The following is a 25572-nucleotide window of genomic DNA, read 5'->3' as shown; positions in this document are numbered from 1 at the left end:
AAAATGAAGAGACAAATTGTCAAAATCTGTGGGACACAGCAAAAGCGGTAATTAGGGGAAAACTCATAGCAATACAAGCCTCTGTCAGGAAAGATGAAAATGACAAAATTAGCTGTTTAAAGGGACACCAAAGAAACTGAAAAAAACAGCAGGAAAGAAACAAAAACACTGCCAGAAGACAAGAAATAACAAAAACCAGAGCAGAAATAAGCAACAAAGAAACAATAGAAACAAAGAAAACAATTCAAAAATCAACAAGACCAGGAGTTGGTTATTTGAAAGAATAAACGAGATAGCAAACCACTGGCAAGACTGAAAGAGAGAGAGAGAGAGAGAGAGAGAGAGAAACACCCAAAAAATAGGATCACAAATAAAAGGGGAGAAATTATAACAGAACCTCAAGAAATACAAAACATAATGAGGGCTTATTATGAACAAATACTCAGTTTGGTTAGAGAACCCTGAAGAAACCAACAGATTTCTGGAAAAATATCATCTTCCAAGATTGACAAGGAGGATGTAGAAAGCCTAAACAGGCCAAAAGCACCTAAGAAAATTTAAACAGTAATTAACAAACTCCCCAAAAACAAAAGTCCAGAACAAGATAATTTTACAGGTAAATTCTAAACATTCTGAGAAGAATTACTACCATTGATCCTCAGACTCTTCCAAAATATTGAAAAGACAAGAATCTTTCCTAACTTCTATAATGAGACTAATATTACACTCATCCCCAAAGATGGCAAAGACACCGCCAAGAAAGAAAACTACAGACCAATCTCACTAATGAACATAAATGCAAAAATCCTCAACAAAATCTTAGCAAACCAAATCCAACAATATATCAGAAAGATTATACATTATGATCAAGTGAGTTTCATCCCATGCATGCAAGGATGGATTAACATATACAAATCAAACAACATCATACACTACATCAACAAGAAGAAAGACAAAATCACATGATCATATCAATCGATGCAGAGAAGGCATTTGTCAAAATCCGACAACCATTCATGCTGAAAACATTCAGCAAAATAGGGCTGGAATCTTCCTCAAGATTGTTACAGCTATCTATTCTGTGTCTATTCATCTCCTTATGATTTATTTTACTCAGCATAATAGTTTCCATGTCCATCCATGTATAGGAAAATTTTATGACTTCATCTCTCTTGATGGATGTATAGTATTCCATTGTGTAAATGTACCACGTTTCTTCAGCCATTCGTTTGTTGTTGGGCCTCTGGGCTGTTTCCAGGTTCTGGCTATTGCAAATAGCACTGCAATGAATATAGGTGTGCAGAAGGCCTATTTGTTTTGCATTTTTGTGTTCCTAGGGTATATCCCCAGGAATGTTATATAGCTGGATTATATGGGAGCTCAATTTCCAGTTTTTTGAGGAATCTTCCACATTGTTTTTCATAAAGGCTGGACTAGATGCATTCCCACCAACAGTGAATGAGAGTTCCTTTCTCTCCACATCACCACCAGCACTGTTTGTTCTTGTTCTTGGTGATGTATGCCAGTCTCTGTGGTATGGAATGGTATGTCATTGTTGTTTTGATTTGCATCTCCCTGATGTTTAGTGATATGGAGCAATTTTTCATGTGCCTTTTGTGAATTTGTATTTCTTCTTTGAAGAAGTGTCTATTCATTTCTTCTCCCCATTTTTTGATGGGGTTAGTTTTTTTCTGGTTAAGTTTCTCTCCTAACTTCTTTTTCTCAATGTTTGCTTTAGTTAGTTGTGGATATTTATAATTCCATATGAATATCAAGAGTCTTTCATCTATTTTGAATATGTCATGTTTCCTTATAGGGATTGCATTAAGTATTTACAATGCTTGGAGATTATTGCCATTTTAATTATGTTAATCCTCCCAATCTATGAACAGGGTATATATCTCCATTTCCCTGTTTCCACTTTTATTTATTGAAGCAAAGTCTTCTAGTATTCCTTGTATATATCTTTCACTTTTTTAGTTAAATTGATTCTGATGTACTTGGTTTTCTGTAGCACAATTAAAAAATGAAATTGTTTTCTTAAATTTCTTTGTTTTCTTTCATTATTTGTTATAGAAAATCCATGGATTTTTTTAAGTAAAACTTTTGTAGCCTGACACTTAACTCTACAAATCTATTGTTTTCGGAAGCTTTTTAATAGAGTCCTTAGGATTTTCTAAGTATAGTATCATGTCACCTGCAAACAGTAAGAACTTGAGTTTGTCCTTTCCTATATGAATCTCTTGATATCCTTTTCTTGCCTAATTCCTAGAGCAAGTACTTCCAGTGTTATATTAAATAAAATTGCAAGATAGGGCTACCTTGCCTTGTGTGAGATCTTCGAGAAAAGACTTCTAGGTTTTCCCATTGAGTATAATGCTTTTCATGAGCTTGTGTTGAATAAGATTCCTTCAATTACCACCTTGTTGAGATGTTTTATCATGAATGGGTGCTTGACTTTGTCAAATGCATTCTCTTTATCTCTTAATATGATCATATAATTTTATTGATACAATGCTTTATTTTGGTTGACTCGCATATGTTTTGTTTATTTGTTCACAGTGGTGCTCAGGGGTTCCTCCTGGTTCTATGCTCATAAATTGCTCCTGGAAGGTTTAGGGAATCATATGGGGTGCCAGAGATTGAAGCCAGGTCAGCCACGTGCAAGGCAAATGCTTTATGCACTGTGCTATTGCTTTGGCCCAGACTTGCTTATGTTAAATGAACCTTATATCTGTGAAATGTATTCTAAGTTGTCATGGTTTATAACCATCTCGATGATTTGTTGAATTTTGTTTCTTATATTTTGTTGAGGATCATTGCATTTGTTTTTATTAATGATATCGACCTGTAATTCTCTCTTTGTTGTGTCTCTTCCTTTGGTATCAGGGTGATGTTAGCTTCATAGAAACTATTTAAGAGTGTTTCTTTTTCTTCAATTTCCAGGAAGAGCCTGAAAAGTATTGGCATTAGATCCTCCAGGTGTCTCAAACTCGTGGCCCATGGACCCTTTGCGGCCCTCCGTACAACATTTTGTGGCCTTGCCCTAGAGGAATCTTTTTGTGTTTTGTTTTGTTTTAGTTGTTTGGGTCACACACCCCAATGTTCAAGGCTTACTACTGACTTTGCACTCAAGGATCACCCCAACTTTGCCTCCTGCGGCCCTCAGGTAAATTGAGTTTGAGACCCCTGCTAAAGGTTTAAAAAATGTACTAGTGAATCCAGCTGGGCCTGGGCTTTTGACTTTTGATTACCAGTTCAATTTCCTTAAAGTGATAAGTCTGTTCATGTATTTTATATCATCTTGGGTCTACATTGGGAGGTTATGAAGTTCAGGAATTTATTTATTTTATCCATTTTCTCTTGTTTTGTGACTTAGTTTTGAAAGAAATGTCTGATTATACTTTGAATTTCTGTATTTCTAGTGATATTCCTCTTTCATTTCTGATCCAGTTTATTAAGTTTTTCCCTCTCATTCTTTGTGAATCTTGCTAATGGATTATCAATCTTGTTTATTTTTTCAAAAAACCAACTTTCTCTCATTGACACTTTGAAATATTTTTGGGTGTTCAATTCATTTATTCCTGTTCTATGTATAATGTTTTTTTCCTACTGTATTCTTTCAGCTTATTTTGTTAGTCATTTTCTAATTTAAGCTGTGCCATTAAGTTATTTATGTTGCTCTTTCTTTCCTGATGAATGCTTGCAAAGCTATAAATTTTCCTCTCAATATTTTTCTCTGTTATACAAATTCTAATAATTCTTGTCTTTGTGATCATTTATTCCAGGAATCTTTTGATTACCTCTTTTATTTCATTTATGAACCACTGATTGTTCAATAGTGTGTTCTTTAATTTCCGGGTATTTAAGTTATTTCTCTGTATCTGTTTTGTTTGTTTGGTTTTGGTTTTTGGGTAACACCCAGCAGTTCTCAGGGGCTACTCCTGGCTCTACACTCAGAAATCGCCCCCAGCAGGCTCAGGGGACTATATGGGATGCAGGATTTGAACCACCGTCCTTCAGCATGCAAGGCAAACACCTTAACCTTCATGCTATCTCTCCGGTCCTCTCTGTATCTGTTTTTAATTCAGTTCTATTTTCATTGCATCATGGTCTGATAGTTGATACAATTTTTATCCTCTTTATTTTCTGGAGGCATGTTTTTTGGCACTGTATGTGCACTATCTTGTGCAATATCATGTGTATTGAGAATGATGTACTTTCATTTTTGTGGGGAAGAATACCTCTATATAGATTTACTAAGCCTTTCTCTTACATATCTTCCTTTGAAGGCAATATATCCTTGTTGAGCTTTAGCCTAATTGAAATATCAAAACTTTACAGACCAGTGTTGAACTCTCCCACTACTATTGTGTTGTTATTGATGTCTTTTTTAATTCTATTAGTTGTTTTCAGTACTTTGATGGCCTTTCACTTGTTGCATATATGTTTAGGAGTGAGATAGTTTCCTGATATGCAAATCCCTTGATTATTGCAAAATGACCTTCTCTGTCTTTTTTAACTTTTCTGAGCCTGACATCATGTCATATGATATTACTATGACCAACCCAACCATTTTAGGTAAGCTGTTTGCTTGACAGAATGTCCTCCAACCTTTGACTTTGAGTTTGTGTTTTCTATGACTATTCTGATATATTACTTGCAAGGGGAGGCAAAATGTTGAATTCAATTTTCTGATCCATTTTTTCACTGTGTCTCTTAACTGGTACATTTGACATTAGAGAAATTATTATCATGGGATATTTTGTCATCTTTTTGTAGGAGTTTAGTATGTTTGTTAGGTCTGTCTTGCCTTAAAGTGTACCCTTCAGTTCTTCTTTTAATGTTGTTTTTGAGTCTTTATTGTTTTGATTTCTATATCCACAAAGCTATTTATCCTTTTTAAAAATATGAATGAATGTGTGGCTGGGTCAAGTATTTTTGAAGCATTCATTTTGTTGAATTTTATAACTACCTCACCACAGCCTTTTGGCCCGAGGGTTTCTTATACATCTTCTGTAAATCTTCATGATGCTTTTTTGAATGTAATTTCCTTTTTTGCTCTTGCTGATTTCAGTATTCTATCTCTTTGTTTTTTATCATTGTTACTAGGATGTGCCATGGAGTGCTTTTATTCGGATGTCTTTTAGTGGGCACTGTTTGGTCTTCTAAGATGTGGTGCATGTACTCTTTAGCTCTAGAAATTTCTCAGCAATAATGTCCTTGTCTGTTGATTCATAATGGGGATAGCATGTTTCTGGGATCTCAATGAATCTTATATTAATTTTGCTTAATTTATCCCAGAGTTTTATTTTCATCTGTTCACTTATATTGAGACTTTTCCATTTTTGTCCACATATTTTAAATCTCTTTTCCAAAATCTTTCTGTAGGATGGAGGTGTTTTTCAGCTCAAAATGTGTCCTCCACAGCTTTTACTCTTGTTGAGGTCTTCCAGTGAGTTTTTTATTTTGCTTACACAGTTTTTCAGTTCTACCATTTCTGTTTGAAATTTTCATATTTCTACTCTCATATCTCCTTGCATCTTACTGGATACACCTTCCATGGTTTCTTTGAGTTCTTTGAATATTCTCAACCTTTCCTCTCTATTGTCCTCAATAGAGAAGGTATTTAGGTGTCTAGTGTTAGTAGGATGCATAACTGCCATTTTCATTCACTAAGCATGATGGGACTCTGCCGTTGTTTTCCCTGTGTGACCTTTGCAATGTGGTCATGTTTGTTATATTTTTTGCTAGGACTCAATATTAGAAGAAATGTCATGGAAATGGAGGGAATCAAAATGGACATTTTCTTATCCTCTTGATTTATCTGTAGCCAGCTCCTTTGAGACACACTGGTCCTGCCTTGGGGGATAATATCCAGGTTTCTTGGCAGTTAGCTTGCCTTGCTTGAAGAGCTCTAGTTACTTTATTACTGGCTTGTCTCATGGCATGCTAGTCCCACCTCTTCTGCATTGCATGATATGTTTTAACCCCTGTACTATCTCTCTATACACCTGAGTACCATGTTTTTTTATGAAATTAAAGTTATTTATTTAATAGTCTAAGAACCTTATTTGGTCCCCCGACGTTCTATACTTCATGATGTATCCATGCTGGCTCCTTGGTCTATTCTGGTCTCTTGTGGTTCAGTCTTCTGAAGCCACTGCTGTCTTACTGTTCTATCACTGGTGTTCTAGTCTATAGTCTGTCCCTGATGCCCTATAATCTGTCACTGAGATTACATATTCTACCTCACTCTCTGACTGTATCCAGAGGCTTCCAGATTTGGGGCTAGTGACTTACCCCTTCTGAATATCAGTTTCTTCACCTGTAAAATTTAGATAATCGTTTGAGCTATAGAATATAAGATAATAGGTACATGTAACTGGACCTGGCTTTTCTTTAATTGGCACTGTCCTGCAGTGTCAACTATCCTAGTCTTATGCAGTCCTATCTGTTGTGTATGTAAATATTTTGGGGGATTACTATGTTACTCACCCTAAACTGATTGGTGATTGTGCCCTACCCTAGGGTGTGACCTGGCATTCTGCCCCCACCCTAGGGTAGGACCTGATTCTGCTTTCACCATTGGTTGATATCTGATCCCACCATTGGGTGGGACCTGACTCTGGAGTATAAAAACAGGAGTCTGTGGAAGGCCGGAAGCTTTTTGCTGGCTGGAACTGAATCTGAGTCTTTGGACTTCAGTTTTGTCCATCCGAATAAAGCAAATATTTCCACGAGCCTGATTGTCTGCGAGCTGTTTACCCGCCGTTTCACCTCAGAACCGTGGGCTAGACAGGGTGGCAGACGCGTGCTCCGAGCTGGAAGAAAAGGGCCTCATTCTCCATCCCTCCATCAGTCAACCTCTTCAGGGGCTGACCTGCTACATAATGGCGCCCGAACAGGGACCTGAACCCTGGACCCTCAGAACTGTAAGTGAAATACTTCATTGGAAATTTCCTATGCTGACCATCAAATGCTTTCTGTGGTTAGTCATGTGGATTTTACCACCCTTAGTCCTACGCATTGGTGCTCTAGTATACAAGTGGATCATTCCATTTTGTTAAAAACTAATTGGTTTTGATCTAAGGACAATCACTGCAGTTGGATGGTTGTGGTCTATATTTCAAATGAAAAGTGTAGTGTCTCTAGCCATCATAGTTTGTAGAATTTCTGTGTTGACTAACATTATTATGAGCATAGTTATTTGCTGGTATTTAGGAAATAGAAAGTGTAGAAATGGTGAGGCTAAAACCAGTATAGATAATAAGGAAATTTATCTGACGAAAACTCAGACCAAGGTGCGGGCTGACGAATCCAGCCCACAATCAACAATATAGAAATTTTTGCTGGAAGAAAAACAACTCAGAATGTTAAGCCTGATTCTAGTGAATTGCGTGACAGTAGTGACTCAGATAATGATCAACCTCCAGTGCTAACTCCACGAGGGAGGCCTCCTTCTAGTCACAAAATTGAATCGCAGAGCAGAGCAGATTCAAACGATGAACCACATGCTCGGTCTCAGAGCTCTATTCAGAGTAATTTTGCTAATCAGGCCTTATCCCCTATAGATGGGGTAAATGTTTCTAACTATGTACCCTATCAGATGGAAGAATTAGATCGGTTTAAAAGAGCATGTAAAGAACATGGGCCAAAATCGCCATACAGTGTGGAGTTATTAAGACTTTGGAGTCATAACTCATCTTGGACTTTGTATGATTTTAAAAGAATCGCTGAAATATGCCTGTCATCCAAACAGCGAACTGAATGGGAAATGTACTATTCAGAAGGCGTAAAAGCTAAATTATATAGCCCGGATGGTATGAAAAAGCAAGTGGCAGGTGTTACTCTATCGTATGAATTATTGATGGCAGAAAATCAATTTGCAAATATTCAGACACAAGCAGCTTTACCTAAGGAAATCTTAAATTTAATTAGGGAGATTGCATTGTCATCATGGGAAAAAATTGATTCTAACAGCATTGGTAGAGGAAACTTTTTATAAAAATTACCCAAGGCCCTTATGAGTCATTTGCAGAGTTTGTAGGTAAGATTAAAGATGCTCTGAAGTTACACGTGGAAGATGAGGAGATGAGAAACTTCCTAGTAAAATCTTTGGCCTATCATAATGCAAATTCAGCCTGTAGATTAGTATTGAATACATTAAATGAAAAGTCAGATCTGAATGATTACCTTTATGCCTGCCGGAATGTCTATGTGGAACCCCAACCCCCACCCCACTTAGACTCAGTACAAACCTTCCCAGTTACCAAGGGAACAATGCCTTACTCCCCTCGGGGACAGAACACTTTCCGGAAACCAGGTCTTTGCCCAAAATGCAAAAGGGGTCGCCACTGGGCGAAAGATTGCAGATCCAGAAACCTCATTAATAATGACCTAAGTAGAGGTTTCAACACAGTCCCCAGGAGGCAAATCGCCTGCTACCATTGTGGAAAACAGGGACATATCAAAAGAAATTGTCGTCTCCTTATAAATTCAGCTCCCCAAGAACACACATACAAGATGCAGGGAAACGCCCACAGGGCCTCCGCCCAGGCCCTTCCAAATCAGGGGCAAAGTTCACAGACAATAATCCTTCCAAGCCCAGCCCAAGAAAATTCATCACGATAAGGCAATTAATCCACTCCACTTCAGGGAGTGCCAGATTAGATATATTATGCCCAGAGGACATTACAATTTACCCAGGAGCATGCCCTTACATGTTAGAAACTGGCATTGTAGGCCCGCCACCCCCAGATACCATGGGTTTGATTCTTGGCAGAAGTTCCCTCAACATAAAGGGTATATCAGTAATCACTGGTGTCATTGACTCAGATTCTATGGGAGAAATCATTGTAGTTATTACTATACCAGTTACATGGACCTTTAAAAAAGGAGAAGCGATTGCCCAGATAGTAATAGTGCCTTATGTCAAATTTGGGACTTCAGATAAGACTAGAATTGGAGGTTTTGGAAGCACAGATCCGGGTGCTGCTCAAAACCCAATCGTGGCTCTGGTTACTAAATGTAAAGATGAACACCCAATGATCAAACTTCACTTGGAAGGCAAACCCTTTGATGGAATGATAGATACAGGTGCTCAGGTTACCGTAATTTCTGATAAAGAATGGCCAGAAAATTGGCCTCTTCAGGAAATCCCGTATTCCCTAGAAGGAATAGGAGGCCTGAGTTCCTGTCTGTTGAGTACGAGGACTATGCTATTTTACGGCCCAGAAAATCAAAAAGCAATAATCAGACCTCACGTGGGCCCATTTTCACCATCCCTGTGGGGCCGTGACCTACACAAACAGTGGAAAGCAGAATTCCACATCCCATTAGCTCCAGAAGAGCCCGAACCTTCTTTTGATTTAAAAACCAAAAATTTTTAGTGGGGGCCACCACCGTAAAAACACCAGCACCAATAAAAATAAAATGGAAATCTGATGAACCAATTTGGACAGATCAGTGGCCCCTTAAAACTGATAAATTAAAGGTGCTGACAGAATTAGTGGAGGAACAGCTAAGTTTAGGACATATTGAACCATCTTTTTCTCAATGGAATTCACCTATATTCACTATAAAAAAGAAATCCGGTAAATGGAGACTTTTGATGGATCTTAGAGCTATAAATTTATCCATGATACCTATGGGCAAATTGCAGACTGGTTTACCATCACCTGTAGTTATTCCAAAGGAATGGCCACTAATTATAATTGATCTGAAAGACTGCTTCTACCATATTCCTATCCACCCAGATGATAAAAAACGTTTTGCATTCTCAGTTCCTTCTCTCAATAATACCCATCCCTGCAGACGTTTCCAATGGACTGTTCTTCCCCAAGGCATGCTGAATTCCCCAACCATGTGTCAGTTTTTTGTAGATAAGGTTTTGAGCCCTGCTCGTGAAAAATTTCCTCAAGCCATGATATTTCATTATACAGATGATATCTTGCTCACAATGAACAATGAAACAGATTTACAGGAATTATACTCTTATGTTACTGACTGTTTACAAACATCAGGACTGAAAATAGCTTTAGAAAAAATACAGATAATGCCACCGTATCAATATTTGGGTTTTATTTTGGACCGGACGTCTATACGTCCACAAAAATTTTCTATCAAAAAGAAAACCTCAGAACGCTTAATGATTTTCAGAGACTTTTAGGTGACGTAAATTGGCTCCGCCCTGCACTAGGAATCCCAAATGCAGAGTTATCTAATCTGTTTAAAACGTTGGAGGGTGATCCTGCTTTAGATAGCCTGAGAAATTTAACAACAGCTGCCAAAAATGAATTGGACATCTTCTTGAGCAGATTACAAAAATCGTTTCTCTCAAGATTCATCCCAGGAGAAAAGGTATTACTGTTAATCTTCCCTACTATAGAAACCCCCACAGGGGCCTTGATGCAACAGTCAGGACCTTTGGAATGGTTGTATTTACATAACAAACAACCTTGCTCAGTTGTCCCCTACTTGCAACTGATTTCAGAGATTATTATCAAGGCAAGACACAGATCTATATCTTTACTAGGTTTTGACCCAAATATAATAGTTTGGCCAGTACCAAAAAAGGAAATTAAGTCAATATTGCCAATTAATGAATCTCTACAAAGGGCTCTCTCAGATTTCACAGGAGAAATATCCTCCCATTATCCAGCAGGAAAGATTTGGGACTTTTTAAAGAAAACTCAGTTTGTTATTTCTTCAATTGTTCGGGATTCCCCTATTCCCAATGCCAAGGTTTTTTACATTGATGGATCCCAAAATGGAAAAGGAGGAATAACTGGAGACAACATTAATATGACCATAGATACCAAATATAAATCTGCACAGAAAGTTGAATTAGCAACGTTAATTTACCTATTAGAAAATGTATCTGAAGCCATGAATATAGTTTGATTCTTTGTATGTGGTAAATTTATGTCATGTGATAGCCACTGCATCCCTTAATGCTAATAACCTGATCATACAGGACTTACTTAAACAATTACAGCAGCTTCTTCAAAAACGAACTGAGCCCATCTTCATCATGCATATTAGAGCCCACTCAGGTCTTCCAGGACCTATGGCTCAAGGAAATAAAACTGCTGACTTGCTAGCAATGCCTATATTTAAATAACCTGTAGAGGAACATTCAGCCCTACACACAAATGCTCGCCGTTTACATGTGAATTGCCAAATTCCATGGAGGCAAGCTAGAGAAATTGTAGAAAACTGCAACGTGTGTGCACCGTTAACAAAAAAGACTCACATAGCAGGAGCAAACCCAAGAGGCTTACAGTCTAACGAACTTTGGCAAATGGATATAACTCAAACAGATTTATTTCCAAGGAAACCTTATCTTCATGTTGTGATGGACACTTATTCTCGGTTTATGTGGGCAATTCCCATGTCTTCTCAAAAATCTAAGGCTGCTTGTAGTTTTCTTTTACAATGTTTCTCTGTGATGGGTATTCCATATTCTATAAAAACTGATAATGGGCCAGCCTATGTTAGCAAAACTTTTGAATTTTTTTTGTAAGGAATGGCAGATAAGACATCTCAGAGGAATTCCTTACAATTGTAGGGGACAGGCCATTGTAGAAAGGACTCACAGAACCTTAAAAACTCAATTGCAAAAAAATAGAAAAAGAGGTTTACCACCAACAGATTTGCTATCTTTGACTCTTATCACACTAAATTACTTTAACTTACCCCAAAAGGAAAGTTACACTGCAGCGGAAAGACATTTTAAAGAAGATATTCAGAGACAAGAAACAACCCATAAACCTATTTGGATCAAGGAGGATGAAAAATGGATAGCTGACTATCTTCTCCTAAGAGGAAGGGGTTATGCCTATGTTTCTATAAATGATGACCCTCCCAAGAAATTTTGGGTTCCATTACGTCTTGTTAGAAATCGGGCTAGCACAAATGATCAGGTTCAGACTACAAACTCCCCTTCAGAGAAAAAGCAGAATACTTCAGACACTAACAGCAGTAATATTACTGAGGTCTCTGGGGCAGGGAACGATTTAGCTGTCACACACCATACAATGAGTGAGACTGATGGTAGTGATAAACCCTTACACTCCGAGATGCAAAAGGAAAGACAGGAACCTGTCTTAACTGGGCTCCAAAATATAGGAAACTCTTGCTACATGAACTCAATATTGCAATGCTTGTATAATATTTCAGACTTAACTCAGTATTTTTATAAAGATCATTATAAAAAGGATATTAACAAGAAAAATCCGATGGGGCATGAAGGTAAATTAGCCGAAGAATTTGGTCGGCTCATAAAAACCATGGGAAATGGATTTCATAGATATATTAACCCTGAAAGCTTCAAAGTAACAATTGGTTTACTTAATGACCAGTTTGCTGGACACAATCAGCAGGATCCTCACGAACTACTGATGTTCCTAATAGAGGGATTACATCAGGACTTGCTTACTGTAAATCTAATGACAGACAAAACTACACATCTCATGGGAAAAGAAAATTATGAACAATTTAGTCCAGAACACCAAAAGGCTCATAAATCTATTATTTATGATCTCTTTCAAGGACAATTCAAATCTATACTCCAGTGTCTCACTTGCCACCAAAAGTCTGAAGTTTATGAGACATTTGCTCATTTGTCTTTGGCTGTTACATCTACAGATAAATGTACATTACAGGAATGCCTCTCTGAATTTTTTAAAGAAGAAGAATTAAGAAATGACAACAAAGTTCTGTGCAACAGTTGCAAAAATAGAAGGGATTTTTCAAAGAAAACGTACTTATGGAAACTGCCACCAGTACTTATAATACACTTGAAACGTTTTGCTTTTGATGGCAAACAAATAAAAAAATTGCATACTTATGTAGATTTTCCTTTAGAAGACCTCAATTTAGAGGAATTCACTTCAGAGAATAAAAGCAAGATTAAGAAATACAACTTATCATCGGTGTCAAACCATTATGGTAAAGTTCACTATGGGCACTGTACTTCATACTGTAAAATTGCTGCAAAACAACACTGGATCAATTTTGATGACAAGAAGATCAAAAAAGTCCCTAATACATTGGTGAAATCCACAGCAGCATACATCCTGTTTTATACTTCTTAAAGATCTACAATGAACACCAGATAATCATTTCACTTCCTTATCAGTTGCTATTAATGCTCTAAGATTCTTTCCACAGGCATGATCAATGAATATAGATTGAAAATCATGAATCCCCAATGTGTTTCCTTGTAGGATGGATTTATGTCTTAATTTCATTATTGCTCTATGTCTCAGTTAATCATGAAATTTTACAAATTAATTTAGTCAAGGTTCACCTGAAAGAGAAATTTCTCATCATATTAATGTTGTTTTTCTTTCTAGGTATACTCATTTAACGACTTTCACTCTTTTTATTTTAACATCATTGCTTTATTTCCCTCAATTTAGGTTTTAAGACGCTGACATAATGATAATGTTAGGTGGACTTTCTTCACAGTGCTTCTTGCCTATGATTGATTATCATAAAGTTACTGTTATACAATAACTTTGTATATATACTGATATACACGGATAGTAGAGTTGTCCATGTTTGTATTACGCATGAAATTCTCTTTCAGATCTGCTAGGCAAAACCATAAAAAAATTTTTTTTGTGAATTTGAAATGATTTATCTAAACAATTGCCGGCTATTACATTTTAAGAAGCTTTTAGTTTATTCAGCTGAATTCTCTTTTCTTTTGCTCTATTTTGGATCCTTTCCAACAAATATTTTTTAGTATGAGTGAGTGTTATGGCCATATTTTTTGTGAAGTCTGTGTGTGTATGTCTTGTTTAGTGTCTGTCTGTTCTGCATATTTTGTATATAGTTTCCTTTTTCCTAACTTTATCTTCCCCAAATGAGTCTTCCTTATTCTTCCTTCTCTCTTCCTAGTCCTTAACATTTTAATTTTCAGGATTTCACATGTGCAACCCATCTCCTTCACCTACAACTACAAGCTTCCTGATCTCGGCTGGAAGAAGAAATCCATGACTGTTGGAGTTTTACACCATATATGCTGCAAACCTGTTGGAAATGAAGCCACCTGGAATTTGTGTCACAATGTAACCCCAGAGAAAAGATCCATGGACAAGACCCACAGTCTCTGGATCCCAGTTAAACTGTGCTATCTGAATTTCTGGTTTTCCATCCACATACACAATGCTATTGTTGACCGTTTCTACAATGGCTACCCCAAGATTGCACCGATCCCAAAGGAAATACAGAAGCCCAACCAACTTATGATGTAATGATGAAACGCTTGGGGATGCCCCAACACATGGATGACTGTACTGGCCTTCCTTCTTCATTCAGCTTGATGTTATCTCCTGTACAAGGCTTCAACCCGCTTTTCCAGACGCATAAAGTGTCTTCTGCCAGTCTTTTTGGAGTTCCAGACCCCTCATATTTACAGATTGGTATTGAACTCTGTAGAAATTTCATCTGTTGTTTTTCCTATAACTGTAATCCTTTGAAGTTATATTTGGTACTACACTTCTTTTGACTATCGTAATTAATGTTTTTCTATTTTAGTTTTTAATATTAGGAATCGATGTTGTATTACATTAATGTTTTTCTTTCTTGACTTTAGGTTTGTGAGTTAGATATTATTGTCTATAATTTCCTAAATGATATTTTTGTCTGTTCTCAGGTTTTTTTGCGTGGGCGCATCATAGGCAAAATACTAGGTTTATAGAAGGTTCCATCCATTTTGGATAGGCCCTCAAGTTGTTTATTTACACAGGGAGGGTCTCTTCCTTAAACATTTTGGTTTGGTTTGTGACTTAAGCTCCCATCTATAAATAGTCGACATCAATTTCAGACATCTTATGGACTTCAGACAGGATTAAGAACTTGGACTAAGTTCAGATACCTATTGATCATCATTGCAGTGGCTCCCCACTGTGCAGAGGGTGTATGTGCCTCTTCTTCCGAAATAAAGGCCTAGTTCAATGCCCTCAAAGATGGGCTTTCTGGTCTACCTGAACTTGAATGAAAATGGAGCTGGAGAGATAGCATGGAGGTGAGGCGTTGGCCTTTCATGCAGGAGGTCATTGGTTCAAATGCCGGTATCTGCCAGGAGCGATTTCTGAACATGGAGTCAGGAGTAACTCCTGAGCACTGCCAGGTGTAACCCAAAAACGACCACCACCACCAACAACAACAACAACAAATAAAGAAAAGGTGCTTCTTCTTGCCTGCTACACAACCTTTCTGGTGTCTCTTCGAAAGATCTATATACGTCTTAGATTTATCTTCTCAGGAGCTTGTAGTTGATTCCTTGATACATGTTTCTGGTTTTAGACACCCTGTGCTTAGGTTAGAAGTTTTTCTTTACATTTTCCTGTGATGCGCTTATGCAAACAGCCGCTCTTTTATTATTGACTAATTTTTCTTTTAATAATTGTAGACAATATTGTTTGTTTACTAAAAACAAAAGGGGGAATTGTTGTGTATGTAAATATTTTGGGGGATTACTATGTTACTCACCCTAAACTGATTGGTGATTGTGCCCTACCCTAGGGTGTGACCTGGCATTCTGCCCCCACCCTAGGGTAGGACCTGATTCTGCTTTCACCATTGGTTGATATCTGATCCCACCATTGGGTGGGACCTGACTCTGGAGTATAAAAACAGGAGTCTGTGGAAGGCCGGAAGCTTTTTGCTGGCTGGAACTGAATCTGAGTCTTTGAACTTCAGTTTTGTCCATCCGAATAAAGCAAATATTTCCACGAGCCTGATTGTCTGCGAGCTGTTTACCCGCCGTTTCACCTCAGAACCGTGGGCTAGACAGGGTGGCAGACGCGTGCTCCGAGCTGGAAGAAAAGGGCCTCATTCTCCATCCCTCCATCAGTCAACCTCTTCAGGGGCTGACCTGCTACACTATCCACTGTCCTATACAGTTTGCTGGCATAGTACCATGTTTTATATGTGATAACACCACACTATTTTATTACTGTTGCTTTATAAATAGTTTAAAATCTAGGAGCATCAGTCCCATTTTTTCTTACCTCCAAGAATTTCCTTTTCATAAACTTTTATAATAACTGGCATATATATTTTTATTTTATGTTTTGGCCAATCCAGAAATTGTTGTGGCTTATTCCTGGCTCTGAGCTCGAGGATTATTTCCTGGTAGTGATTGGGCGATCAAATGTGCTGCTAGAGAATAAACTCTCTTGGGATATGAATGCATATCATTTATAATCAATTTGTAGGTTGCTTTAGGTAAAATGGCCATTTCAGAATTTCTTCTAATCTATGAGCATGAGGTATCTTTACATATCTTTGTCTTCAATTTTTTTAATAATGTCTTGTGTCAAAGAGATAGTCCAGATGTTTGAGCAATGCTTTCCATGAGGCAAACCTGGTTCTGTTTCTGGTACTATGTATTGCCCATGAGCACTGTAAGAATTGATCTCTGGGCACAAAGCAAGAAATAAGATGTGGACTCCTTTCCAAAACAAAAGTGTCTTCTAATTTTAGATATGTAGGTCTTTTACCTCATTTATTTGGTTTACTCCTACATGTTTGATATTTTTAAAATTAAAGTCTAAATGGGATTTTTTATTTTTATTTTCTCCAACTTGTTTAAAATTAGAAATGAAATAATTTTGTATTAATTTTGTATTATCTTTCTACCTTACTGAAGTCATTATTTTTTTTCAATTTTTCAAATTGCTAGACTTTCACATCCTTTTTAAAAAATGGGCCTCCTTTTTATATTTTTCCAGTTTTATTGAGACAATTTATCATACTTTTTTAATTTATTATACTTTTAATGATAGAATTCTATGCATGTAAAAATCCAGCATCATACTCACAATCACAGTGTCAACTTCCTTCCTACCAATGTCCTAAGTTCCACTCCTGTCCACATTCTTCATACCACACCCACTTTTAAGCTCTGTTTTGTATACTTCCTTTAATATTCTGTTTTCCTGGGGCTGGAGTGGTGGCATGGAGTGGTAAGGTGTCTGCCTTGCCGGAGCTAGCCTAGGATGGACCACGGTTCAATCCCCAATCCCCCAGCATCCCATATGGTCCCCCAAGCCAGGAGCAATATGTGAGCACATAGCCAGGTGTAACCCCTGAGAGTCACTGGGTGTGGCCCAAAACAAACAAAGATCCTGTTTTCCTTGACCATTTTTTTTTCATTTATACTATGCTTCTTTATATCCCACATATAAGAGATCCTTATGCATATGTTCCTTTTATGATTGACTTCACTCAGCGTAATACCCTCAAGTTTCATCCATTTAGCAGCAAATTGCATAGTTTCAACTCTTCTTATACCCAAGGAATGTTCCATTGAGTTCTGTACATATTCCATAAATTTTATCTTTGTTTTTTTTCCCTGGTTTTGGGGAGTGGCTACAACCAGTGATCAGGGTTTACTCCTGACTTTGTGTTCACTGATCACTACTGGCAGAAGTTAGGACCACATAGGAAGTCTGATGTCAAACCAAGGTTAGCTGTGTGCGTTTGCCAGAAACCAGGCCCAGTGAGCTTGCCTGAAGCATCTTAATCCACAAGGATTAAGATAACAAGACTGACATAAGAGAGTCAAGTATGGGGCAGGGTTTCACAGCCTGATGGACTAAGAGCTGGACTGTCCTCTATTTAGGATAGTCATTGTTCAGAATTAATTAATCATAGGAAGAAGGAATGATTCCTAACTAATGCTAAGCCTAAGGGGTTTTTTACATTTCATAAGGGGATGTGAAGAAAGAGAAATATTGCCTTCCTTTGGGAAAGGGGAAAGAACACAGACACCTGCCCATAGGACATTCCCAATGGTCAGGCTGAGTTTCAGGTAATATACATTATGAACTCTCAGACCTTTATTTGCACCTCCAGTAGGACTGTCAGCTCTCTAGCTAAATGTGCTTATTTCTTGGGTGTCTTCATATCTGACATGAGTTTTTCCAGATCGTGGTTATTTTGAATAGTGCTATAAAGAGAATGTTATTATTATTATTAGAGTGAAATTTTTTCAAAATAGTAATTAGGGGACTGTAGAATAGATATAAAGAAACATTTTATATCTTTTTCATGCCTCATTCCAACCAGAAATTTTATTCTGCAGTTTTGATAGATTTCAGACAAATTGTTAAAATGAAGGTGGTCAGTGCACAATTATTATAGCGTTAATTTGAAATAATTGAAAGACAACCCTTATGTCATGATTTAAAATTACAAAGATTTTTTAAAATCATCTTTGTTTCAAGATGAAGATGGAATCAGCTTGAATTCAAGTATACTGGCAGCACTCCGAAAAATGCAAGATGGCTATTTTGGTGGGGCAAGGTAAGTGATCAGTACATATATTTAAAAACATTTTTGCCACATAAGAAATTTCTGCTGGCTTTACAATCAGAAAATCACTCCTGGAAGGCTCAGGGACCATATAATATGCCAGGTAGGGAACCTGAGTTGTCACATGCAAGGTAAATATCCTACCTGCTGTACCTGGCCTCTGTTCACTACATTCTCTTGAGAGAAATTAGATGAAATTTGGACCTTGGAGTACTTAAAATCTTCTAATAGCTTTCTATTTTAATATAAAAATTCTAGTTTATAAAGAGATCTTATGTTGGATAGATTTGATCACAGAATTTAATATGAGACAGAAATTTACCCTATCCCCTTCTTTGCCTAAGCTCATAAATTGAGTGGACCAGAAAACTTATTTTATTATTTTGATGGGTGACCAAAAGAATAAAGTAAGTTTTCTGGTCCACTCAAATTTTGAAGCTTAGTCAAGTAAAGTTAGAGAAATAACTATACTGACAACTATGGTGACAATGTCAATGTGTGAGAAAAGCAGAATTCCTGTCTTGAATACAGGCAGGGGGAATAAAGATTGGGGGCACTGGTGATGGGAATGTTGCTCTGGTGAAGGGGGGTGTTCTTTATATGACTGAAACTCAACTACAATCATGTCTGTAATAAAGGTGCTTAAATAATGATATTATAAAAAATATAAAAGATTGTTGGTTATAACTGTTTTTTTTTCATTTCCTTACGTTTTTGTTTTGGAAAAATTTCTGGCTTATATGCCAGAAATATTTTGTATGCCTTGTACCTTTCATCAAAATTCACCAGTTGTTAAAACATTGTCACATCAAGCTTTCAATCTGCTTCCCATTTCCTTCATTTCTTCCTCTTCCCCCATCTCTCCTCTTTCTTACACACACTTATGTATATACACACACAGGGTTTTTGCTGAACAGAAACATTCTTATACATAACTATATAATCAACACACTTAAGAAATTTTATATTGAATACTATCATCTAATAGTCCAAATTCAAATCTTCCAGTTTTTCTAGTAATGTTTTTACATATTTTTCTAACATCAATATCGAATCAAATATTGTACATTGTCATTTAGTTGTTATAGTCCGTTGGTGTATTTAATCTAGAACAAATCCTCAGCATTATATTGATATTTCTTGACATTTTTCATGAAGAAAGTATATCAGATATTTTGCAGAGTGGCTCTCTATTTGATTTTATCTATATATTTGCTCATGGTTAGATGATATCTATATAGTATGTAGGTTTATTTTATTACAAGAATACTACTTGTTGATATTGTGCTCTTTTCAATTAATTATATCAGGAGTCACATGGTATTGGTTGGTCACATATTGGTGAAGGCTAACCTTAATCTAATTAAAGTGCTGCCAGCCCAGTTTCTTAATTTCCTTTCTCTAACAGTCTTTGACTAAATTATCTTATTTCCGCTGGTGAAGATATTACTAACATGGCTAAAAAATTATTTCATATCGTTTTTTGAATTCTTCTGAAAAAAGGGAGTATTCTCTCACCCTTTTTTCATTTTAGTATCAACATAGCTTTATGAATTACTATTATTATAAGTATGTCATGCTCATTCCTTGTCATGGTTTGATTTTGTTATGTATCATTAGCTCATTGTGAATCCTTTAAGGTGATCTTTTTTTAAAAAAAAAAAGTTAGTGTTACTGGATCCGAAGAGATTACAATAGAAGTGAGACACCTGAATGTGACTGCTGCTTATTTAATCCCCAGCACCACACACACTTAATCATTAATCACAAAATAAGCACTGAGCACTGATGAACATGACCAAGATGTGGTCTCAGAACCCACCCCACTCAAAAACATTAAGTTATTGTTGTGAACTTTTAATTTCTTTTTTATAATTGGTTTGATAAGTAACATATGTGGTTTAGAAGATATAGTTTATAGCACTCTTCCAATAGCTACTTTATATTTTAAATGGCCTTGTTCTTGAGTATTTTAGTGATATGATTGCTTCATGATGATTTATCTTTATCTTCTTAACTACTGTTGCCAGTACCAATTTTTAACATATCGTTTGTCATTGATAGCAATTCAAGAAAATTGAATTCTAGGAAATTCAAGAACAAAACTGACCAATCGATGGGTTGTGAATTTATAATTATGCACCAATATACTTTATAGAAATGCCAAAAATTTATTTTTAAGGTTTGTTAGTATATAAAGATTAGTAATTACTCAATACAACATTCTAGGTATCATTTTGTTACTAAACAATGTTGCTTTTAGAATATTTCCACTGATATTTTGCTTTCTACTTACCTCCTATTATTAGGATTCAAATTGGTAAGCTGTCAGAGTTTTTGACAACATCTTGTTGCACACATTTGAGTTTTATGGATCCTGGGCCTGAAAATAAGCTGTACAATGAGGATGCTGATGACAGTTACAGTGAGCTGGAATCTGATGACTGGATAAACAGCTGTGATCCAACCAGTAATGGTAAGGCAGCTTTATAAAAGCCATACTTCAGAAAAATCTAAATATTATGGAATATCTTATCCATTAATAATTCACACTGCTAACAATGTCACCCCTGCCTAATATACTAAAATTTCAACTTTGGTTTAGCAACACAAGGCACATCCTTGTCACAATGAAAAACCCCACAGCTAGGGATAGAGCACTGTAAATAAAAAATTGAAAAGTAAAATTACATACAAAGAAGCATCCTTAAGATTTACAGCAGATTTATCACAAACAACTCTCCAGGCCCAAAGTGAGTGGTGGGATATAGTGACAAAACTCAATGAAATGTCTTCTTCGCCAAGGATACTTCATCCAGATAGAATTTCATTCAATATTAAAGAAAGAATACAGAGCTTTATGGATAAACAACAGCTCAGAAACTTTACATACTCAAAATCAACAATTAAAGAAGAATTTAAGGGTCTAGTTTAAGGCAATGTAGACCTAACACACTGAACTCCTAAATAATATGACAATTAGTTCCATGACAAAATCTCTCTCAAAATCAATGGAGTAAATACATCAGTGAAGAGACACAGAGTTGTAAAACAGATCAACATGATGAATCCAACATTTTGCTTCCTGAAAGAAACACCTATATAGTCAAATTAAACATAGATTCAAAGGCAAAGGCTGGAGGATAATCACTAAAGCAAACAACTGTCTAAACAAAGACTGGGGTTATCATGTAAATATCAGACAACACAGACATTAAGCTGAAAAGGGTAATAAGAGACAGAGATGAATATTTCATTTTTTAATATCTTTATGCAATTTGATTACAAACATGATTGTAGTTGAGTTTCAGTCGTATAAAGAACACCCCCCTTCACCAAAGCAACATTCCCATCACCAGTGCCTCAAATCTCCCACCTCCCTATGCTCCCTCCACCGCTTGTATTTGAGACAGGCTTTCTACTTCCCTCATTCATTCACATTGTTATGTTAGTTGTCAGTGTAGTTATTTCTCTAACTGCACTCACCACTCTTTGTGGTAAGCTTCCTATCATGAGCTGGACATTCCAGCCCTTGTCACTGTTGTCTCTGAGAATTATTACAAAAATGTCTTTTATTTTTCTTAAAACCCATAGATGAGTGAGACTATTTTGTGTCTGTCTTTCTCCCTCTGACTTATTTCACTCAGCATAATGGATTCCATGTGCATCCATGTATAGAAAAAGTTCATGACTTCATCTCTCCTGATGGCTTCATAATATTCCATTGTGTATATGTACCACAGTTTCTTTCGCTATTCATCGGTTGAAGGGCATCTTGGTTGTTTCCAAAGTCTGGCTATTGTAAATAGCACTGCAGTGAATATTGGTGTGAGGGAGGGATTTTTGAATTGTATTTTTGTGTTCCTAGGATATATCCCTAGGAGTGGTATAGCAATCATATGATATAGTGGTATAGTGGATCATATACGAGTTCAATTTTAGTTTTTGAGAAATCTTCAGATTGTTTTCCATAAAAGCTGGACTAGACAGCATTCTCACCAGCAGTGAATGAGAGTTCCTTTCTCTCCACATCCCCTCCAGCACCAATTGTTCTTGTTCTTTGTGATATATGCCAGTCTCTGTGGTGTGAGATGATACCTCATTGTAGTTTTGATTTGCATCTCCCTGATAATTAGTGATGTGGAGCATATTTTCATGTGTCTTTTGGCCATTTGTATTTCTTCTTTGAAGAAGTCTTTGTTCATTTCTTCTCTCCATTTTTGATGGGATTAAATTTTTTTTGTAAAGTTCTGTCAGTGTCTTGTATATTTTGGCTATTGTCCCCTTATCAGATGGGTATTGTGTGAATAATTTTTCTTGGATCTTGTATCCTAGGCACTATTTCTTTTGAGGTATAGATAGAAGCTTCTCAGCTTAATGTATTCCCATCTGTTTATCTCTGCTTCCACTAGTTTGGAGAGTGCTATTTCCTCCTTGAAGATGCCTTTAGACTCAATGTCATGGATTGTTTTACCTAAGTGTTGCTCTACATGACCAAGATGAAATCATACTCCTAAACATGAATGTACCCAATTCAGGAAAATATTTAAAATAATTGCTTATATATTTCAAAAAAGACATCATTATAGGTCTCTCCAGCCCCAAAATACTGATTACACATTCTTCTCAATGTACACTGAATATTCTCCAATATAGACCACATGCTTGGCCACAAGTTTTACCTCCATAAAATCTAGATGAAAGAAATTGTATCAATTACATTATCAGATCATCATGCACTGAAATTAAAAATGAATACAAAAGACATAGAGAAAAATATTAACACCTGGAAATTAAACAGTTCACTACTGAACAGCCAGTGGGTTGAAGATGAAATCAAAGAGGAAGTCAAAAGATTCAAAAAAACAAATGAGAATTAAGACAACTTATCATAATGTAAGAGAATAACTTATAGCTTTGGAAACATTCATCAGGAAGATAAAAAGAGCTTATATAAATAACAATAACACAGTTTAAAAATTGGAAATGATAAAAAATGTACCAAAAATAAGTAGATGGAAAATAATTACAAAGCTCAGAGCAGAAATTAATTAATTAGAAACTCATAAAACAATGCAGAAGATCAATGAAAACAAGAGTTGATTCTTTGAAAAAATAAACAAGATGATGACTCATAAAGAAAGATATAATGAAAATTAATAAATTGAAATAGAAATGGAAAGGAGATATTTAGTACAGATACTGCAGAAATTCAAAGGGTAATCAGATTACTTTAAGAAACTTCATGCCACAAAACAAGAGAACCTTGAAAAATGGATAAATTCTTGGAAGATTTAATCTGCCAGTTCGAACCAAGATTATCTGGAATATCTGATCAAACATATCTCTATTGGGGATATTGAAATGGTATTTTAAAAGCTCCCCCCAAACAAAAGCTCTGGCCCAAATGGATTTACTAGTGAATTCTTTCAACCCTTTCAATAAGACCTACTGCCAATCCTTTTCACACTCTTCTGGGAACTTGAAGGTACAGAAACACTGCCAAATAGTTTCTATGAAGCTAACATCACCTTGATAACAAAAGCAGACAGAGAAGCCACAAAAAGGTGAATGACATAAAAATATCCTTTATGGACACAGAAGCAGTTTCTCAATAAAATTCTTGCAAATGGAATCCAGTGTCGCATCAAGAAGGTTATACACCATGACCAAGTAGGATTCATTCCACAAATGCAAACATATGCAAGTCGGCTAGCATAATATATCATATCAGCAACAGGGGAAAGCCAAATGACCATATTAATAGATGCAGAGAAAGCATTTGATAAGTTCCAATATGCATTCATGATAAAAAAAAAAACCTCAACAAGATGGCAATAGAAGGAACCTTTCTCCTTATAGTCATAGCCATCTATCAAAAGCCCATGACAATTGTGGTAAAAAAAAAAAAAAACTAAAGGACTTTCCTCTAAAATCTGGCACAAGACAATGCTGACCCCTCTCACCATTTCTATTCAACATAGTCCTGCAAGTACTAGCCATAAAAAGCAATCAAGAAAATTATATCTAGGGCATCAAGATAGGGCAAGAAAAAGTCCAGGTCTCACTGTTTGCAGATGACATAATAGTATATTTAGAAAATCCTAAAGACTACCAAAAAGCATCAATATACAATAGATCTATATAGTAAAGTGGTGGGTTACAAATTTAACATACAAAAATTCATGGCATTTTTATATATAAATAATGAAAGAGAAGAAAGAGACATTAAAAAACAATCCCATTCACAATTGTGCCTCAGAAACCCAAGTACAGTTGGAGTCAACTTAACTTAAGAGATAGAATATCAATACAAAGAAAATTATAAAACACTGCTTCAAAAAGTAAAAAAGGCACAAGGAAATAGAAACATATAGCCTCCTCATGTATTGGGAAGATTAACATAATTAAAATGGCAATATTCCTCATAGCATTGTACAGATTTAATGCAATACCTCTAAGGATACCCATGCTATTTTACAAGGAACTGTACCAAACAATCTTGGAGTTCATTTGGAACAATAAATGCCCCCCGAGTAGCTAAAGTAATCCTTGGAGAAAAGAAAATGGGAGGCATTACATTCCACACCTTAAATTAAAGCAGATTGGTATTGGGTGAATAGTTTCTCCCACTCAATGGGTGGCTCTTGTATCCTGGGCAATATTTCCTTTGAGGTGCAGAAGCTTCTCAGCTTCATATATTCCCATCTGTTAATCTCTGCTTTCACGTGCTTGGAGAGTGCAGTTTCCTCCTTGAAGATACCTGTAATGTCCTGGAGTGTTTTGCCTATGTGCTGTTCTATATATCTTATGGTTTTGGGGCTGATATCGAGGTCTTTAATCCATTTGGATTTTACCTTCGTACATAATGTTAACTGGGGGTCTAAGTTCAATTTTTTGCAAGTGGCTATCCAATTGTGCCAACACCACTTGTTGAAGAGGCTTTCCCTGCTCCATTTAGGATTTTCTGCTCCTTTATCAAAAAGTAGGTGATTGTATGTCTGGGGAACATTTTCTGAGTATTCAAGCCTATTCCACTGATCTGAGAGCCTGTCCTTATTCCAATACCATGCTGTTTTGATAACTATTGCTTTGTAGTAAAGTTTAAAGTTGGGAAAAGTAATTCCTCCCATATTCTTTTTCCCAATGATTGCTTTAGGTATTCGAGGGTGTTTATTGTTCCAAATGAATTTCAAAAGAGCCTGATCCACTTCTTTGAAGAATGTGATGGGTATC

At 36.3% G+C, this 25572-nt stretch overlaps 1 protein-coding gene across 1 annotated transcript in view; it reads left to right on the top strand.

The window, feature by feature from the left end:
- The window catches only part of PHKA1 (phosphorylase kinase regulatory subunit alpha 1), a 210960-nt gene that overhangs the window by 140235 nt on the left and 45153 nt on the right, over positions 1–25572 (top strand). Inside the window, exons 17-18 of the mRNA XM_049767159.1 lie at positions 18249–18327; positions 20646–20812. Of these exons, the coding sequence (XP_049623116.1) occupies positions 18249–18327; positions 20646–20812 (246 nt within the window). The remainder of the gene's footprint in view (positions 1–18248; positions 18328–20645; positions 20813–25572) is intronic.

The sequence above is a fragment of the Suncus etruscus genome, chromosome X, assembly GCF_024139225.1.
Source record: "Suncus etruscus isolate mSunEtr1 chromosome X, mSunEtr1.pri.cur, whole genome shotgun sequence".
Classification (NCBI taxonomy): domain Eukaryota; kingdom Metazoa; phylum Chordata; class Mammalia; order Eulipotyphla; family Soricidae; genus Suncus; species Suncus etruscus.
The sequence above is the reverse complement of the archived record's forward strand: the minus strand, read 5'-3'. Positions and strand labels throughout refer to the sequence as shown.